Raw genomic sequence first — 18,542 nt, forward strand, 5'->3', positions numbered from 1 at the left:
TATGAGGAATTTAATAGAGGTATGCTTGAAGGCAGAGCTACAGTCAGCTTACAGAAATGCGTACCTTGAGTATCTTAATAGTTACCAAAGAGGATTTCAGATACTGCTCTCAGCTTCCTAGTGACTACAGTAAATAAAGAAATGATACCTGTTGAGATTTTCCTATTGTTCATTATTAGATAAAAAGCACACTGGTGGCTTAGGAGAAGCAAAGTGTTTCTGGCCTTGCTGTTTGGGAAGTATTTCTCCCTTAGGGCCTTAGATTTGGTACTAGGAGAGAGTAAATGAAGTTCTCATCGTCATTTTAGTAATAAACGTCATAATGAGTTTCATATGGATACTTTAAGTGCCCTTCAGTGTAAGCCAAAGGCATAACACCACAGTACAGTTAAAGGAAAATGGTTTTCTTTGGGGCCAAAGTTGTGAGAGCCAAGTAATGTCACCAAACATGCTTCACGAAACACTCCTGTAGGTCAAGGGATTGACAGCTGCCTGTGTTTAAGTAAATATATATATATATATATATATATATATATACACACATATGTATATACACATATATGTGTATATATATATGTATATATATATGCGTATTTAAAATAATTTGGCAGTGTAAGTTGTATTCTTTAGTAAAACTTTAAAATATACATGCTCTTTGTTACCTTTCTTAGCTTCAGTTTCTTTATCTGTAAAACAGGAATAGTAAATACCTACTACATAGAGTTGTAAGAAGTAAGATATAATATGTACAAAGTGCTTAGCACTTCATTCATACAGCAGACCTTCAGTGAAGGAAAACTGCTACACTATTTTTATTATTGTTTTTACCAAGTAAGGACAGAAGTGTTAAAAACCAGCTATGTGGAAGGCAGCGTTGACGTCCATCCTATTATAAAAAGAAGAACCTGTGACTCTCTTCACTGCATCTCTCCACCCAGGCAGTGAGGGAACGAACATGTGCAGACATGGCTGAAGCTTTTCTCACAAAGCATTTTTGAGTCTGCTCCAAGATGCAAAGAAGCAAACTCAGGCTACCAAACCTCAGACCTTAAAGGTCTGAACCTGGAAGTTTTTCAAATACAAAATTTTCAAAATTAGAAATTTCTAATCACCACTGCTAGCTGCAGCACTGCAATAATATAACCCAATATGCCTTCGGGTGAATTAATTGCAATATGTGCCTCTAACCAAATAACTGGCTTACTTAGTTGATTTAATGGAGAATGTAATACATGAAAATAGTATTTTAGAGCTGGAGCCACTTTTAGTTTATGGCAATCATATCAACAAGAAGCAGAATACCTAGTTCATTACCCTGAGACTGTGCCTCCTAGTCCTCCGTAAATGGTTTTGGATCACTAAGGTCCAAATTCAGAAGAGAGCCTAACCCTGAAATTATTTTCTGATCTGTTAAAATACCATTTCCGCTGATACTCAGCACCATTGAAGTTCAGGTTCTGTCACACATTTCTGTCTTGAGCAAGATCAGAATACAGAGACCCCTAGATGACTGCCTCAGAAGCTTTCATGAACTTTATAGCTGGCTTACATAAGAAAGGAATTTTGCAACGTTTATTTTGATCCGGGAGCAAAGCTAAATCCTGAAGTAGATGGGATAAAAGCAGAACAGAGTAGAATGATGACGTGGCCATCAACTATGATTATACTGACTATATGATCATGAAATAAGCTTTGGATTTTAGTTAATTTCTGTTGATAGCCAAAGCTATTAATGGCATTCAGATATTAGATCTTGCTGAATTTTAAATACATTGTAGGCAGAAATCTCAATTTATCATCTATATTGCTACTTCTGGAAAAGCAAAGAAAATAGACCTTTTCTTATCCAGATTGTGGCCTAAAGGTTATTATTCTGTGGTCTAAAGGTGAGATTATTTTGGGAGTATATAGATAGTTGTTATTCTCTAGGCTCTCCAGAAGAACTTTGGTACAGTAAAATGCCACAATAATAGATTTTTTTCCTCACTTTTCTTGAAAATGGTGAAGATAGTGTTTCTGTCAGTTTGATGACATTAATACTGAGAAAACTATTTTTGCAAATGTTTCAACTGCTCTTTCCATGTATTGTATTCACAGTTCAGGCAGTGACCATAGGCGAATTGATAAAGACCTGTTGGAATTGTTAACTGTGTATGACAAAAGCCATCAGAACAATTCATACTTTCATAGTCACTAATCCCAGGTTAGAGATCTTAACTTCAGGATACATCTAATAGAAGGGAGAAAGCTACATGTACAGAGATATGAATAGGAATAATTACATAATAACAAAAGGAGGGCCAATAAGATCTGAATGGTCATAGTAGGAAATGTTTCAATACATTATAAAATCTCCATTTTTATGTAACCATAAAAAATAATTATTATGAAACTTAACATTTGTGGAAATATTCATCTTAATTTATATAGAGAAAAATCTAAAAATTTTGTGTAGCATGTTGGTATTTGTGCCAAAACTTGTGTTTGCATATAGATAGGAACTAGATAGAAATACACAACAATTAAAACAGTTGTGTTAAATTAGTAGATATGGATGTTGATTTTGTTTGTTTGTTTTTCTCAAAAACTTCTCATTTTTAAAAATTGTTTTTAAAATACCTCAGTATCTGGGGGCATTATAATTGATCATGGCTCAGAGTGACATGAGAAACTCCAGAGAAGTACACATACTACTCTTGGTCCCTAAAGTATAATTTCTTATTTCAATATTTATATCTGGTTTTTCTCCATACCTGCAACAGATCTTCTTATTCATTCCATTTGGAAGACCATTCATCTGGACCATCTAGACTAATAAATCTTGAGAAATTATAGTCTTACTAATCAAATGGGAACCCCTTTGAGATCATCTGGTCCAATGCCAAATGAGTTAAGTGTGACATGTGATTGGGAATTTTAGCTAGAGCAGTATTCTATTTTGTATATTAGTCTTCTGGATAAGGTTTCTTTCAGTGTAGTGGTTCTGCTATTAAAACAAATTTGAAAACCACTGATTTCATTTCACTTTTTTTTTTCTTTTTTCAGTTTTACTAGGTAGAATGTAGAATTATTATAGTTTGCATATATAGATTATATTGCGTGTAAATATGTATATACAGTATACTGCACATTTTTTTAAGTTTGCATATATGTGCTAATTACTGTTTCTAAGAACAGATTAGATCTTTAGCTTTTTAAAGCTTACATAGTGTTATCAAAGGAATGAAGCCAACTACAAAATAAGAATCAACGGAATGCGATAATCTAATCATCAAGGACAGTCAAGTGTACTTACACATATTCAGGAAATCAAAATAATAATTAGTAAGACCAAATACTGTAAAACTCCTAGAGGAAAACATAGGCAAAATACTCACGAACATACGTTACACCAATATATATTTTTGGACCAGCTCCTGGAGTATTGGAAATAAAAGCAAAAATAAACAAATGAGATCTAATTAAACTTAAAAGCTTTTGCACAGCTAAGGATACCATCAACAAAATGAAAAGACAACCTACAGAATGGGAGAAAATATTTGTGAATGATGTGACTGACAGGGGACTAATTTCTAAAATATACAAACAGCTTGTAGACCTTAATATCAAAGAAAAAAGCAGCGCAATCCAAAAATGGGCAGAAGACCTAAACAAGCAATTCTCCAATGAATACATACAAATGGCCAATAGGCACATGAAAAAATTCTCAGTATGGCTAATTGTCAAAGAGATGCAGATCAAAACCACAATGAGATATCATTTCACACCAGCCAGACTGGCCATCATTGAAAAGTCTACAAATGATAGATGCTGGAGTGGGTGCAGAGAAAAGGGGACCCTCCTACACTGTTGGTGGGAGTGTAGATTGGTGCAGCCACTATGGAGGACAGTATGGAGGTTCCTTAAAAAACTGAAAATAGACTTAACTTGTGATCTAGCAATTCCACTCCTGGGCTTATATCCAGTGAAAAATAAAATTCAGAAAGACACATGCACCCATTGTTCATAGCAGCACTATTTACAATAGCCGAGAAATGGAAACAACCCAAATGTCCATCAACAGATGACTGGATAAAGAAGATGTGGTACATATATACAATGGAACACTACTCAGACATAAAAAAGAATAAAATAATGCCATTTGCAGCAATATGGGTGGACCTGAAGATTGTCATTCTAAGTGAAGTGGGCCAGAAAGAGAAAGAAAAATGCCATATGGCATCTTTTATATGAGGAATCTAAAAAATAAGAAGAAGAAGAACACAAATGAATTAATTATTATTTTGATTTCATTTCACCTTTCTTATCGTCCACTGAGAACTAGTGTCCCATGCTTATGTAACTTGGAACTTGTTACTGAATATTCCAGTTACTATCTTTGTATCACTATGTTAGAAATTTGTCCCCCATACCTGTTCCATTCAGTGTTCCTACTCTGGGGTTATATAGAGCCAACCCAGTTTTTACATGCAAAAGTCCTTTAAACTTTAACGATGGCTAACATGCCCTCCATACTAATGAGGATTTTAAATCCTAATTTGGAATATGTTCTAAAGTGTCAGGATGTTAGGTACAATTATCTATCACCTGTACATTTTATAAACACAAATTTTTTTGCCTCAATCCAAGCAACTAATAAAATATATCAAACAGAACAAGGCAGGACCAACTAGTTTTTTTGTTTGTTTGTTTTTTGTTTTTTTGGTTTTTTTTGCCTTTACCAGAGTTACTGATAAAATAAGTTAAATGGGACTAGGCAAGGCTTAGTAGGGATTATTCTTTTGATGGTCTCTGAATGACTGGTTACCCTTCTTGTTGTTTGCTTAGCTACAGACCAACCTTACGGTACTCGTTTATATAATAATGTTATGAAAAACTTTGTAAAATGCTTTGCTCTTGTCAAGAAAACACAGGTTTTTCCTATCAAAAAAATAGCTGTATCAAAGATAGAAATTAAATATTTGTGTGTGTGTGTGTGTGAGACATAGGGAAATTTCTACTGCCTAAATATTTGTAAACTCTGAATTTTTGTGATCCATTTTAGAATGTATTTATTGGACTATAGATTCTGGATTTAAAGCTATTTAAGGGGGGTGAGTATAGCTCAGTGGTAAAAGCTCATGCTTAGCATGTACAAGATTCTGGGTTCAACCGCCAGTACCTCTGTCTTAAAAAAAAAAAAAGATTTAAAAACAAATAAATAAAGCCATTTAAAATGTGTAGATTGCCCTCGCCTTCCACGGGCTGCATTTTGTTTATTAGGATTTTTGTTATATCCTTTCCAGGTTGAAAACCCTTCTAACAGAAAAGGGAATCATGATAAGAGTTGGACAAGGTCTGTCTTCTCTCTTTTTACCTGGTCAGGGGGCTTAACTTTTCTTAATCTTGCTTTGAAAACCTTTTGCTGTTACCTCATTTAAGCCGAATCTACCGTGTTCTTATAGGTTCATGTTATTTTCTATTCTTCCTTGGATATATGCCCTTCTTAAAGTTATATGTTTTTAAATTATGAGCTCATCAAGGAAAACCCTTTTAGTTGGTTTCTTTGTTTCTTTTACTTTGTGTTAAGATTCTGTTCAATTGCTTGGTCAGAATCCCGTTTTTTATCGTTTTCTATTTCTTGTCAGTTATTAGCCCCTTTTGAAGACTCTTACCACAGAACTATACCTATTTGTTCTCTGAACTTTTTGAAATACATTTTGCTCAAGTCATGGTTCAGATCTAGCCAGGGCTAGTAATCCCTTTTTCTTACTATTTCAGTTATTTTTACCCCAGAATCCTTGTCACCTATGTCATCAGCCAATTTTTTCTAGCTGGGCAGAATTAAACCCAGAATAATTTCTCCCATTGTTTGCTTCCATTGATTTTTGAAAGATTAGCAAGTTAAATTAAGTTGGTGTATCAAATACTTCTCTAAAATAAGTTACCATCCCTTCATCCCCTCCCCAAGTGTGATTATCCTTTGCCTCTCAGCCACTTCTACAGTGTGCATTGGGAGAGCTGCATTCATACCTTGTCTAGTGATAGAATCTGCAGTGTATGCCCCCAAGGTGTTCCTCTTCCTAACTCCTTCCTGTCTCTTTTCTCTTTATCTTAAACCAAATGGATGTGCAATTTCATAAAAATATATATAGCTTTTTAAAAAGCCAAGGATTTTTCTCTACTAAAAACATAATATATAGTTATTTTAGGAAATAAAAATCTCCCATATTCTTATTTGCAAAGAAAATCAAACATAACACTATTTTATATTCTCAAGTAGTTATGTCTATATATATAGAGAGAGAGAGGGACAGAGAGGTATGCTTTTTTTTTAAATGAACTTTTGCTGTTTAGGGGATGGAATATAACTATATAATATTCAACTAGTATTCTAAGCCTGTACCGTAATTCCAACTTATTCCTTATTCCTGGACATTTGGGTTGTGCCCTGGTTTTTAGAAGAATTGCCAAGTCAAAAGGTGTAAGGAATTTTTAACTTTTATATACATATTGTCAAATTGCCTTGCAGAAACCTTGTCCCAGTTTACACGCCCACTGGCAATTTTTTCATTTCTCCATTACTTCAGCACTAGCCAGCGCGGAGTGGGGATCGGGGAGGTGCAGAGTGCATATGCGCACATACGTACTTTTAGGCATTACCAACTTAGTAGTTGAGGAAGGTGAGTGGGTGTCTTATTTAGGAACAGTGCTATACCTGTCTCTTTCTATTGGCTTGTGTTTGACGTATAGACTTTCATCCACATATTCCACTTTGACACATTCACTGACACTAATGAGATTGTATCTACCCTGTGTCAGGATTTCAAGTTCACTTAAATAAGTTTACATATAGATACCTAAAGTCAAACCAGCTTAGTCATTATTTTCACCAGAGCAGTGCTAAGTATCACTTCTGGGAAATTGCTTCTTTTTATGCAAAACATGTTCTCTCCTATTAAGTCAAAAACTTTACTTCAGTTTTTTCCCATTCCTCCAAAAGTAAAGTAAAATCTTCTCGATTAAGTTGATGAATGTGGTATCAGACATTCTTCCAGGCATTCTTCAAGTGCTCCTCAGTTCCTTACTGTTTATATTCATGAGCCTTGTCTTATTCTTTATTCCTAAATTAAGTCTTCTAACTTAACAGTTGAAAATATATCCCAGTTCCCCATGGCCTTCAGTTTCCTACCCTGAACAACCAAACCTCTTCATTAAAATATGCTCTGGCCCTGAGCTCACAGCAGCAAAGACCTCTCTGCTGCTGGCAGATAAAGTATAAACAGTCTTGTCGACAAGCCTTCCAGGTTTGTTGGTGGATTGATTGTCTCACTGGCATCTGAATTTCAGTTCTACTTTTTGAATGACTGAAACCACCATGGCTTTTGTGCCACCTCCCTTTCCTTGGAATAATATGACAGGAGAGTTGATGATACTTTGCTGAGGAATGTTCCCTTTCCCCCTTCCTCTCCCTCATTATGACGCACAAAATTGTCAAAATGCTAGTAGACATTATAAAGAGAAAAATGAAAATTGAATCCTTTTCCTTACTAGTGACATATTAGTTTCATTTAGGGTACACTCATTTCAGTTTTACGTATAAGCTTAGGGTATACCTTTAATTCTCTGTGAGTGATGGTCTTGTTCATGTGTCAGTTAATAACATGAATGTCTGAGACATAGTTTTATAGTAGAGGCATTTCCACTTGGAACAGCTTGAATAGGAACATCCTAAGTTAGCTGCATGTTACAAACCACATAGCCCAGGCTGCCACAACTGTGTCTTTTAGATGAGTTGACCTGTCATGAGACGTTTCTCACTTATAAAAAGAGGAGAGCTGGTGAATAGAAATAATAAAATGGGCTTGGGAGAGTATAATAAAGGAAATAAGGGAATAAAAGTATACCTAAAGTTCCCAGATATACTCGTGAAGTACATGTAACACACAAAAAAGATTTGATATATCTGAAATATGCTCTTTTACGAATATACCAATAATGATTTTATAGCTTTCAAGAATCTGAAAACGTGTTAAAGGTAAATAAGGGACTAAATGTTTATTTTTATTTAATTGAAATTAAATTTAAATAACCATATATAGCTAGCAGCCGTCCCATTAGAGAGTACACAGAACATTTCCACTGTTGCTGCTGGGCTGGTGAACACTTGTGTCCATTGGAAAGTTCTAGCTTTTATAGACCCATTGTCTGCAGCATGAGTGCGTGATGGCAGAGCCTTTGGAAACCCAGCTCCTTTGTGTATTCTCTGTCCTTTCCTCCTCACCTTGTTTTCTGCTTTTTTTATTTAAACCCTTTGGTGACAGATTATAAATGTGGGACCTTGCATTCACTCTCCTTTCTCTCCCATTTGCACATTTGAACAGATACATTTGGAGGGAGAATGGACAGGACTTGCTGATGTACTGGTAGGGGTGGGGGAGTGAGGAATCAAGATGAGAACTTGAGGTTTACCACCTGAGCAACTGCCTGGGGCTGTTTCCTTAGTACTGAGACAGCTGCCCATCAAACTCATGACTCAATTATCTAGCAACTCTGAGAATCTGAAAATAAAACTGTGGAACCTCTCCTAGAAAATATATGTGTATCAGATATGGAATTTTGCACATAAAAATTTATGACAAAAATCACAGCCTGATGGACTTTATTTGGAAACCTAATACCTTAGAATTTCACCCTTAGTGTCACTGTGTGATTGCCCAGTGGGGCATTTTTACCACTGAAGTCACACAGAATAAAATTGGTCTCAGTACATGCACAGATAACCTTGCCTTATCCAAAAACCACAGAATTGTAGACTCTTCTCGGCATTAAGGAAAAACAGTTGAACATCTGATGCCGTCTTGTCCTGTACGGTTTATTAGGAGCATACCAAGGCCCTTTGTAGAGGGACTGGTCAGCAGTGCTCTGATGGGCTTGTGAATACAAACCCTAACTGGCGTTTAAGTTATTTGACATATATGTGTATATTAGTTCTATCTATTGCTGCATATCAGGATGCCCCAAAATTTAGCAGCTCAAGAGTAAACATTTATTATCTCACACGGTTTCTGTGTGTCAGACTATCAGAAGCATATAATCCTGGGTCAGGGTTTCTCATGAGGTTGCAGTCAAAGTGTCTGGCAGGCTTGTTGCCTGGGGCTGGAAAATCTGCTTCAAGTGGTTGGTGAGTCTGTGCTGGCTGTGTGTGGAGGCCCAGCCTCTTACAATGTGGACCTCTCCCTGGTGCTACTTGAGTGTCTCACATTGTGGCATCTGGCTTCCCCTAGACCAAGTGATCAAAGGAAGAGGAGGAGGTGAAAGCCAGTGTCTTTCATGTCGTAACTTTGGAAGTCATACACCATTATTTCTGCAATATCCTGTTGGTTACACAGGCCAGCCCTGTTTACTGAGGGAAGGGACTACACAAGGGCATGGATTCAAAAGACATGACTCGTTGAGGCCATCTTGGAAGGTGGCTACCACAATGTAAAAGAATGATCTTAGACCTTCCTCCCCCAAAGCTGATTATTCTCCCCATCCTCCCTCAAGTCCGTCCCTAGTTGGTATGTTTGCTGTTTGGTGTGTTTATTGTATAGCAGTATCAGAAGGTGAGTAATGGGCATTGGTTTCTAGGAAGTTGGAATTTGGTGAAATACCAGCTCTTTAGTTGTTTCCAAAACGCTTTTGTCTCTATATACCCCATACAGACTGAAAATTAGGTAATAAGATAAGTACACTCTTAATTTAAATTCACGGACCTGTTTTAATGTAGTAACCCTTTAGTTAATAGAAATAGGCTTCAAGAAATCACATTGGACTAAGTAGGGGTTAGGTCTGAATGAAAGCCCTCTATTCTCCCTTTGCTAGGAAATCTCTTCTGCTTGTCTCCTACCACCCATAAAGGTCATCATTCCTGTTCTCTGTGCACTCAGCTCTCCCACTTGTTAGCTCTGTGACCTTGGACACATTGCCTCATCTCTTTGTGCCTCCCTTTTCCCATTTGCAAAATGAATGCAATAATTGTATCTCTTTCTTGGGGTTGCTGTGTGGACTAAATGACTCACCTGTGGTGTTGGTGGTTATTGTGATCATGCTGAACTGTGACTGATGTATTTCTCTTTCACCTTTCCATTTATTGGACAGTTACTAAGCACTTCATAGGCCTTATCTCATGGATGGGTGGTATTATGACTGTTTTACAGATGAGGAAATTGAAGGTAGAGTAGAGAGGTTAAATAACTTGTATTAAGTTGTACAACTAGATTTTATGCTCAATAATGTTTGTGGAATTGGATTAGATTTAAGGAAGATAAGTCAGTGTGAACTTCAGAAGAGCATCTCAAGACTGAAAAGAAGAGACTGGACAATTAATTAGTCTTTGATTATTCACGGTTGGATCCTTTGTGGGGGAAAAAGAAAACAGACCTGAGCCTACCTTTCAATCATAATACCAGGTCGCATCACTTTTACCAGTACGTATATAAAGGGAAGGGAATGGAGGGGAAGCAAAATGAACTTTGCTGCTTTTAAAGAGTTACTGTTTAAATGTTTGAAAGAAAAGTTACAGAAATTACAGTAAACATCTAAGTCCAGCGACAATTAATCAGAATTTTAAATTAACGAACATTTTTATTATAGAGAGCCCATATTAATTCAGATTCAACTCTGTAAAATAAATTTATAGACTTGACAATGGGATCTAAATAAGCATGTACCAAGAAGAGCTTTATTCAGTTACAAAACCAGATAGTCTGTTGGAGCCACTATTAAGTTTATGAAAGCTCACTTTGTTTGTTTTGCTTTTCTCATCCCTGTGCTTTGTCTCCCTCTGAAAAGCAGAGAACTCTGTTCCTTTTCTCAGCAAGCACATGTATAATTTGACTTCAAGTGGCGTTCACTAGGCAAAGGGTTTTGGGGTTTTTTTGATGAGTGAGTCTAGTGCTGTGACTTTAGATATCAAGGATATTTGTGATCAAAATAATTAGCTGTTAAAATTTTACTCATCAGGTGATTTGGAAATAATTCAAAGAAGATAAGAGATCATTAAATTGCAAATCTGAGGAGTATGAATGTCTTTTCAAATTTTATTGGGAAGGTGAATTTGTATCTGGTTACATGCCCATTTAAAAGGCTTGTGCTTTTTATTATGATCATACAAACAGCTTTCAGTTTATCCAAGGAAGGGGAGACAAGTTTGGGGATGTCATAAGCTCACAGGTAGTAGCCAGTGAGAGACATCTGCAGATTAGTAGCTGAATAGGATGTTGCCAAAGAGTAGATTGATAAAATGGGCTGGTTGGCTGGCCATGTAGCTGAGCCTTGGTGGGTGTTGGCCGATAGCTAATGACTACTATGGCCAGAGCTGCTAATGGTGCTGGTGTGTGTGTGCTCATGAATTCCTGATGATGGGTGATCCCTATGTCCTGAGGAAGACCAGAATGCATCTGTCATCCTCACACGTTGAAATGAGAGAGAAGTGCTGTTGGATGATGATTGCGCATAGGCTGAGTGTCATCCAAAGCACAGGGAATGGTACAGTAAGCATGGGTTTGTGAGGAGCGTTTTAATTCTGAGATATCTCTATGCCTTCCAGGCTTTCTCAGGAGTGTTGTTTTTAATGCAACTTCTGCCTGGATTATGAAAGTGAACATTTTTCTGGAGAAAACCTTACAGGAACCTGTGGCCTGGACAGGAATTGATGTTAGGTTACTGATGCACAGAATTTGGATGATCATTGAGAGTAAAACTCCTACTAAGCAGGGCATATCCAAGAAAAACCAGGAGTTAAGAATGAAGTATTAGATATAGTCACTTACTGATTATTGCAAAAGGCTGTTTACCTGCCTTTGAAGACTAGGTTCTATGCTGTATAGCATATACCCTCTCTTGTCACCTGTCCGTGTGCCAGGCCAAGTAGGTTCACGTGATGCACTGCCATGGGCAGCATGAGCCTAATGCATGGACCCTGATGCCATAATGTCTGCAGTCATTTGCGTGAAAACAGGATTAGAAGCAGGTGTTGTGAAGGAAATTAAATGAACTAAGCACCACCACTCATATTAAGAGATACAAACATTTCTTCCCCCAAAGGCTGAGTTAAATGTATATAAAGGCAGATTATTTTGAGGAACAATCAGGAATTTAGAAAGGAAGCACTGTTTTTAAAGAGCGGCTATCAAAATGATAAACTGAATAGCTAGTCCTTAAGAGTTCCTTGAGCTAGAGTTGCTGTGTGTCCTTGGGGTCTTTGTTTCTTGCTCAATTAAAAAATTCAGAGTAGAAAGATCCAGGGACCAAATGTTGTATTCATCCATGACATTTATTTACTCTACTCATCATAGAATACAGGAGAGCTTCAGTCTCTAGAGAAACGAGACTCTGGATCTCTTTCTTGGTATCACCAGCCTTGATGGCCAAAGGTGATAATGACTTCTAGGGCGATGGCTCTTGGAAGTTGCCCTTCTCAGTCAAGACACTTCTTCTTGCTCAGGACTTATTGTGAAGTGTTTGAGAGAAAATTGCCTAACAGAATATTCCCAGTCATATGTGGAATGACAGGGACGCAACTTGACCAGCCACTGAAACAGGAGTCTGTGGCCAAGATGGAGTCCATCCGAGACGGAGAGCCAGTCTGGAAACAGTTAAATGCCTGTTAAAACTTTAATGGATGCTGTGAAATAATAATGAACCTTAAGGGTTAGGGGGAGGTTAAAGTTGTAAAGTTAGAAGTATTTCCAAAGGATTAGGCAAAGTAAGCTCGATGTGAAGACATTTGACTATAAGGTGCTTTATTGACTTGAATAAGAGAATTGGTACTACGAGGGCTGTTTCTTTTTTGCTGGTTGTCTTCCATTTCTATGAATAATGAAGAGGGACTGTACTTAGCAAGCATCTGAGTTTGATTTACGCTTAGTGCTTCTGCCTATCAACAGTGACCCATATTACTTCCATTGCCTCCACTCATTCACCCACTTAAGCAGATGGCACAATGTAACACTATTCAGAACGTCTAGCAAGTCTTCCCAGCTGTGCACTGTTCATTTATTTTAAAGTGAGCTAGACTCCAGGTGAGTATTCATGCTTTGCTAATCCCAGCTGTGGCAAGAGCTCTGGCAGACATGGTCTCAGAGTCTGTAACTTACTCAAAGACACTACCTTCCCTGCACCAAGACCAGGCCAAGGCACAGACTTAACTCTAAGCAGAAAGAAATTCAGACTTCATAGTACTGGCCAGATTTAAAACAACATTCCAGACACAGCTCACAGTCTGCGGTTGAGGCAGTATACTTTTCTCTCTGGGATGTGACAGCATTGCTCATGCTCTCTCTCGGGGCTTTGATTTGCAGATGCAAATGCTGGAGACCGTGGACAGACCAATAATGCCGCTTCCGCATCAGCTTCCAACTCCACCTGAACAGTCCCAAGCAGCCAGCTGCACAGGAAAAACCACCAGTTACTTGAGTGTCGCTCAGCAACACTGGTCACGTTTGGAAAGAAAATTAAAAAGAGGAAAAAAAAAAAAAACCTGTTCATTTTAGTGTTCAGTTTTTTTTATTATTATTGTTGTTATTATTTAACCTTGTAAAATATCTATAAATACAAACCGGTTTCATTGTATTCTCACTTTGAGGGAGATCCAGGGGGCGGGAGGGGTTGTGGGGAGGGGAAAGCGGAGCACTAGAACACACAATCTCTCTCCCACGACAATCTTTTTCTATCAGAAGTCTGCTGTTGTATACTTTAAAAACAGAACTCCTGCCTCATGCCCCTTCCACAAAAGAAAACTTTGTTCTGTGCTGAAGTTTTTTTGAACTTTGTTTTCTTTTAAAGTCAAGTATAAGACTTTGGCATAGTACACAGCTTGAAATTGGTTGGGAGCTTAGCAGGTGTAACTCAATGGGGACTTAAATGTCACTTGTAAAAATTAATCCATATCCTCGGGTGTTTGAAGACTTGCCTTTGGCATATTGGTGGCAGGTGTGGCAGACAAAAAGGGAAATGTGTCTCATTTGTAACCCGGGAGGTCAAAAAAGTTTGAAACTAAAGGGGGAGATTCTTAATTGATTTGTTAAGGTTTTGTTTTGCTCTTAATCAGTGCTGGTGGTGAAGAAACTCCCCTAGGAAGCTGTCAGAGAAGGAGCAAGTGTGCTCTGTGCATGGATCTTTGTTTGCCTGACCAAAGGTTCTCTGTAAATCTTAGTACAATTTTGAACTAGTGACCTAGGAGAAGACGGGAAAGGGTGTTGATCGGCCACTGTGGCTGCAGGGGTTAAAAGCCGATGAACCTGGAGGAAGGAGACAGGCCAGGGGCAGATCTCACCACTGTGAATGAATTTGTCCAGATTTTTTTCTAAAGTTGCTTCCCTCCGAAAGATACATTTGAGAGGACATTATAGTTAAATAATGTGAACTGTAACAGTCTACTGGCTTATTTTTCATATTTTTAATTGCAAATTGAGTTTGCAGAAATTGTCACATTCTGCACATAGTTCTAATTTTAAATCCAAATCTAGAATCTGTATTTAATTTCAGCTTTTTTTAACCTCATGCTTTTTAAATTTTATTTATTGATGCATGTCAGAGAGGCCATTATGATTTTAGATGGTAGGAATATTAAAAGCTACGCATCAAAATGATATAAACAGTCACTTGTACCTGCTGACTTTATAGGAAAATTGATTATATAAATGTGTGTATATATGTTATATACATAGATTCAATACTGCCTTTTTTTGTTCTTGTTTTTTCCCTTTGTCCACAGTATCAAAATTGACTGGCTGAAGCATGAGAAGAGTGAGAGTTTCCCCTACACCAAGTTAAGAGTTTTTGTTTCTGTTTTGTTTGTCTAATCAGTGAACAGTGTAAGACCCAGTCTCTGTTTTGAAGAAAAAGCAATATTCCTTGGAAAGCAGAAGGACTGAAGGATTCCGTTGGCAGTGAGGGACTAGATTCTCCCGACTAGTTTGCTTTATACTTTAAGGTTGACGTCTATGTGGGCCTTATATACTCTAAAATGAACCTTAGTCACCTTGGTGCTTATGGGCCATTACTTGACCTATGAATCTTTAAGGCACAATCAGTTGTACTTTACATTTAAAGATCACTTGAGTGATGGCCACCTTTCCCGCCTTCCTCCCTCCCTCCGGTCCTTCCTTCCCCACACACCTTCCAAGGTTAGCTGGTAACTGCAGGGCTGCAGAGCTGAGCCCCAGGTTGTGCGCAACCTCCCTTCACCCTCCTCATTGCCACCTTAGGTCATGTTAGGGGGGCTCGGCTTCCAGGTGATTGGGAAGTGAAGTCTCTTGGCAGCCAGCCCTCAGGCGGGTCCCAGCACCCTGTCCTGCTTCTTAACCAAGTGTGTGTGATTCTCCAAGAGAGTCGTACTGCCTGCTGACGTGCACCAATACCCAGAAAGGCAACTGTGAGCCATCTCCGTTTTTACTCACTGTTCAGCTGAGCTCTTAAGCCACAGAAGGGTTTCTCAGACCTCTGGTTGTATCAGAGTTCTTGAGAAAGGAAATATACTCAAACCAAATCAAATTCAGTTTCACTTTTCATAATGAGCTTTGGAGAACAAATTAAGATTTGAAAGAAGTCTGAAAGTATTTGGCAGCATAATTCCTAAAGGGAATGGCTTTGATAGACCATTTTTAGAAAGGATTTCCAGAGGAGCTGGATGGCAGGTCTGTGACAGAAACGGACCTACTTTCAGACCCAACTGCCCAGCCAAACATTTGGACACAGACACAGACACTACTCTGGGCTTGGTATACTTGCTGGAGTCCATAACAATCTGTGCTTGTTTTAGGAAACACTCCCCCCCAATCAATGGGGTAAGAGAAGAAGAGAGAAAAGTCAGACTCTTCTCTCTCATTTTATTGTGTGTGTGTGAGGGCTGAGGGGTGTGATTTTTCATTCTCAAGGATCATGGCGGGATCACAGAACTCTTTTATACAAGTGAGATCCAGGTCTCTGAATATCTTTTTGTAAATAATAATAATAATAATAAAAAGCTCCTCACCAAATTCAAGCTTGTACATTATATTTTCTTTCAGTGTTTTTAAATTTAAGTTTTATTGTTTTGTATGTAAATATGTGGACCCAGGAACTGTTATTAATGAGCAAAAAGTTACTGTTCAGGGCAGTGATTCTGTTTAATAATCAGACAAATTGTAGACGAGCTTTTTAAAGCCATATAGTTTTAACTCTGTACAGTAGGTACCGGCCTGTATTATTGTAACAATAACTCTAGCAATGTATAGTGTATCTATATAGTTTGGAGTGCCTTCGCTTCCATGTATTTTTTTTTGTTTTTGATTTTGCAAATTTTAATTGGTTTCTCTCTCCATGTCTCCCTGACCCACTCCCTTTCCCTTTGAAATAATAACTTACTCATAATACAGTGTCTTTGCCCCTTACACAGTTAATTTCAGTGATACCATGCTCAGGAGTGGAAAGAGGAAACCATGTTCATGATCTCACTTCATTCAAGCCCTGCCTTTGTTTTGGTTCTGAACCCATTTCCTCCTCAGTAGCAGTGACTGGATTCAGTTGGCACTAGTCCGTCCGGGACTTAGTGCAGTGCCAGGGAGCCCTGGAGCTGGAGGATCTCTAATAGGTTAGATGTTGCTCGTCTTTTTCCCCAAACCCTAACCATGGGTCTTACAGACAGCAGATTTCAGGAGCCTTCCACGCTCTCTCTCTCCACCCCCTCCTCATCTACTTCCCTCCCAAATGAGAGAGAGAGAGAGAGAATTGGTTTTTATAAATCGAAGTTTCTGAATTGCATCGGGCTTGGACACACCGGTGGTCCGAGATGCTGCAGTGCATCCCTGGCAGCTGAGGACTGTCATTTTCACCGGGGAGATTTCCTCCCTCCTGCCACCTCTACCCCTGTTCAGTGAAATGTCATTTTAATTTCTCTTTTTAAAAAATCAGTTTAATTCTTTCTGTGTGCCCATCATGAAGGCCTTTAAGGAAAAAAATCAGAATTATTTGTTTTGCCTCCAAGTACTCCATATAAGATGTCTTGAGTAGAAGAAAAAACTTTACCAAACCAAAGGTTACTATTTTTGAAACATGGTGTGTTCATTCCAGCAAGGCAGAAGACTGCACCTTCTTTCCAGTGACATGCTGTGCCATTTTTTAAAGTCCTCTTAATTTGTAGACACATGTTTTTGATTTGTGTTTTAACAAAGGCTGCCTATCCAGTCATCTTGTCTGCACCAACACAAAGGTTTCTGAGAGGACTGTGTATTCTCTATCCCTGTGGATATAAAGACACTGGCATTTCGTTTCTTTTTCCCCTTCCTTTTTAAGGGATTTAACTTTGGAACCTTCCAAAGGAAGTTTGGCCAATGCCAGATCCCCAGGATTTTGGGGGTTTTTTCTTTGTTTTAAACCAAAATAGTATCTGATTCCCACCGTTCCTGTTAATGATCATCTAATCACAGAGTTGAACACTTTCTCCCCTGTCTAGAAAAATAAACTAAGCATGCTTTACAATAAAATCTGTCTTTTCTGGTAGAAACCTGAGCCACTGAAAATAAGAAAGACAGCTAGAAGCAGAGTAGAGTTCCAGACTAAGGTCTATGTTTGAGAGGCTTTGAAAGTAATCCCTGGGGCCGGATTATTTTCACAAGGGTTATGACGTTTTACTTAAGTTTGTTGCTCCGTTTTGCACCTCTGCAATAAAAGCAAAATGACAACCAGTACATAAGGGGTTAGCTTGGCAAAGTAGACTTCCTTGTGTTAATTTTAAGTTTTTTTTTCTTACTATATCTGTCTACAGGCGGATACAGATAGATGTATGAAAACGTGCTTGCCTGTAAAATTTGCATTCATTAATGTGTTGCCGATGGATCGCGTGGGCCTGTACACACACCAATTAGCGTGACCACTTCCATCTTAAAAACAAATCTAGAAAACAAAATTTATTATATATATATATATATAAAGGACTGTGGGTTGTATAAAACTATTGCAAACACTTGTGCAAATCTGTCTTGATATAAAGGAAAAGCAAAATCTGTATAACATTATTACTACTTGAATGCCTCTGTGACTGATTTTTTTTTTCATTTTAAATATAAACTTTTTTGTGAAAAGTATGCTTAATGTTTTTTTTCCCTTTCCCCATTCCCTTGTAAATACATTTCGTTCTATGTGACTTGGTTTGGAAATAGTTAACTGGTACTGTAATTTGCATTAAATAAAAAGTAGGTTAGCCTGGAAATGAAATTAAAATTCACAAGTGTGTGGTCTTTATTTCAGTACCCAACCTTTTCTTCACCCTACCTATTTTGCCACTGCAAAAATGTAGTCACATCAGCACTTCGTTCCTCCGGTTAGAGAAACATGGATCTTTGTTATTAAAGTCAAGATAGGAACACTAGTTCCCGTTCTTTCAGATGGTCCTACTCCATTGTATAGCCCCAAGAGGTGCAGCTTCCATCTTGGAAACCTTTGGATTTGATGTAGAGGAAGATTTGCAGACACTGCTTTGAAGGAAAAACATCCCTGAAAGGGACAAATTTTTAAAACATGTATACGCTGCTGTCTGA

The 18,542-nt window shown here is 38.0% G+C and overlaps 1 protein-coding gene across 4 annotated transcripts in view; it reads left to right on the forward strand.

The window, feature by feature from the left end:
- GSK3B (glycogen synthase kinase 3 beta) overlaps positions 1 to 13,506 on the forward strand; it is a 165,743-nt gene extending 152,237 nt beyond the window's left edge. For 2 of the 4 annotated variants that reach the window (XM_006210331.4, XM_006210332.3), the window contains one exon: positions 13,326 to 13,506. In XM_006210331.4, coding sequence (XP_006210393.1) covers positions 13,326 to 13,393 — 68 coding nt within the window. In that variant the 3' untranslated portion in view covers positions 13,394 to 13,506. Of the gene's footprint in view, positions 1 to 5,285; positions 5,336 to 13,325 lie in introns of all 4 variants that reach the window. The other 2 variants (XM_031680768.2, XM_031680764.2) reach the window with 2 other exon arrangements.
- The last annotated feature ends 5,036 nt before the right edge of the window (positions 13,507 to 18,542 follow it).

Source organism: Vicugna pacos, chromosome 1, assembly GCF_048564905.1.
Source record: "Vicugna pacos chromosome 1, VicPac4, whole genome shotgun sequence".
NCBI classification, from domain to species: Eukaryota; Metazoa; Chordata; class Mammalia; order Artiodactyla; family Camelidae; genus Vicugna; species Vicugna pacos.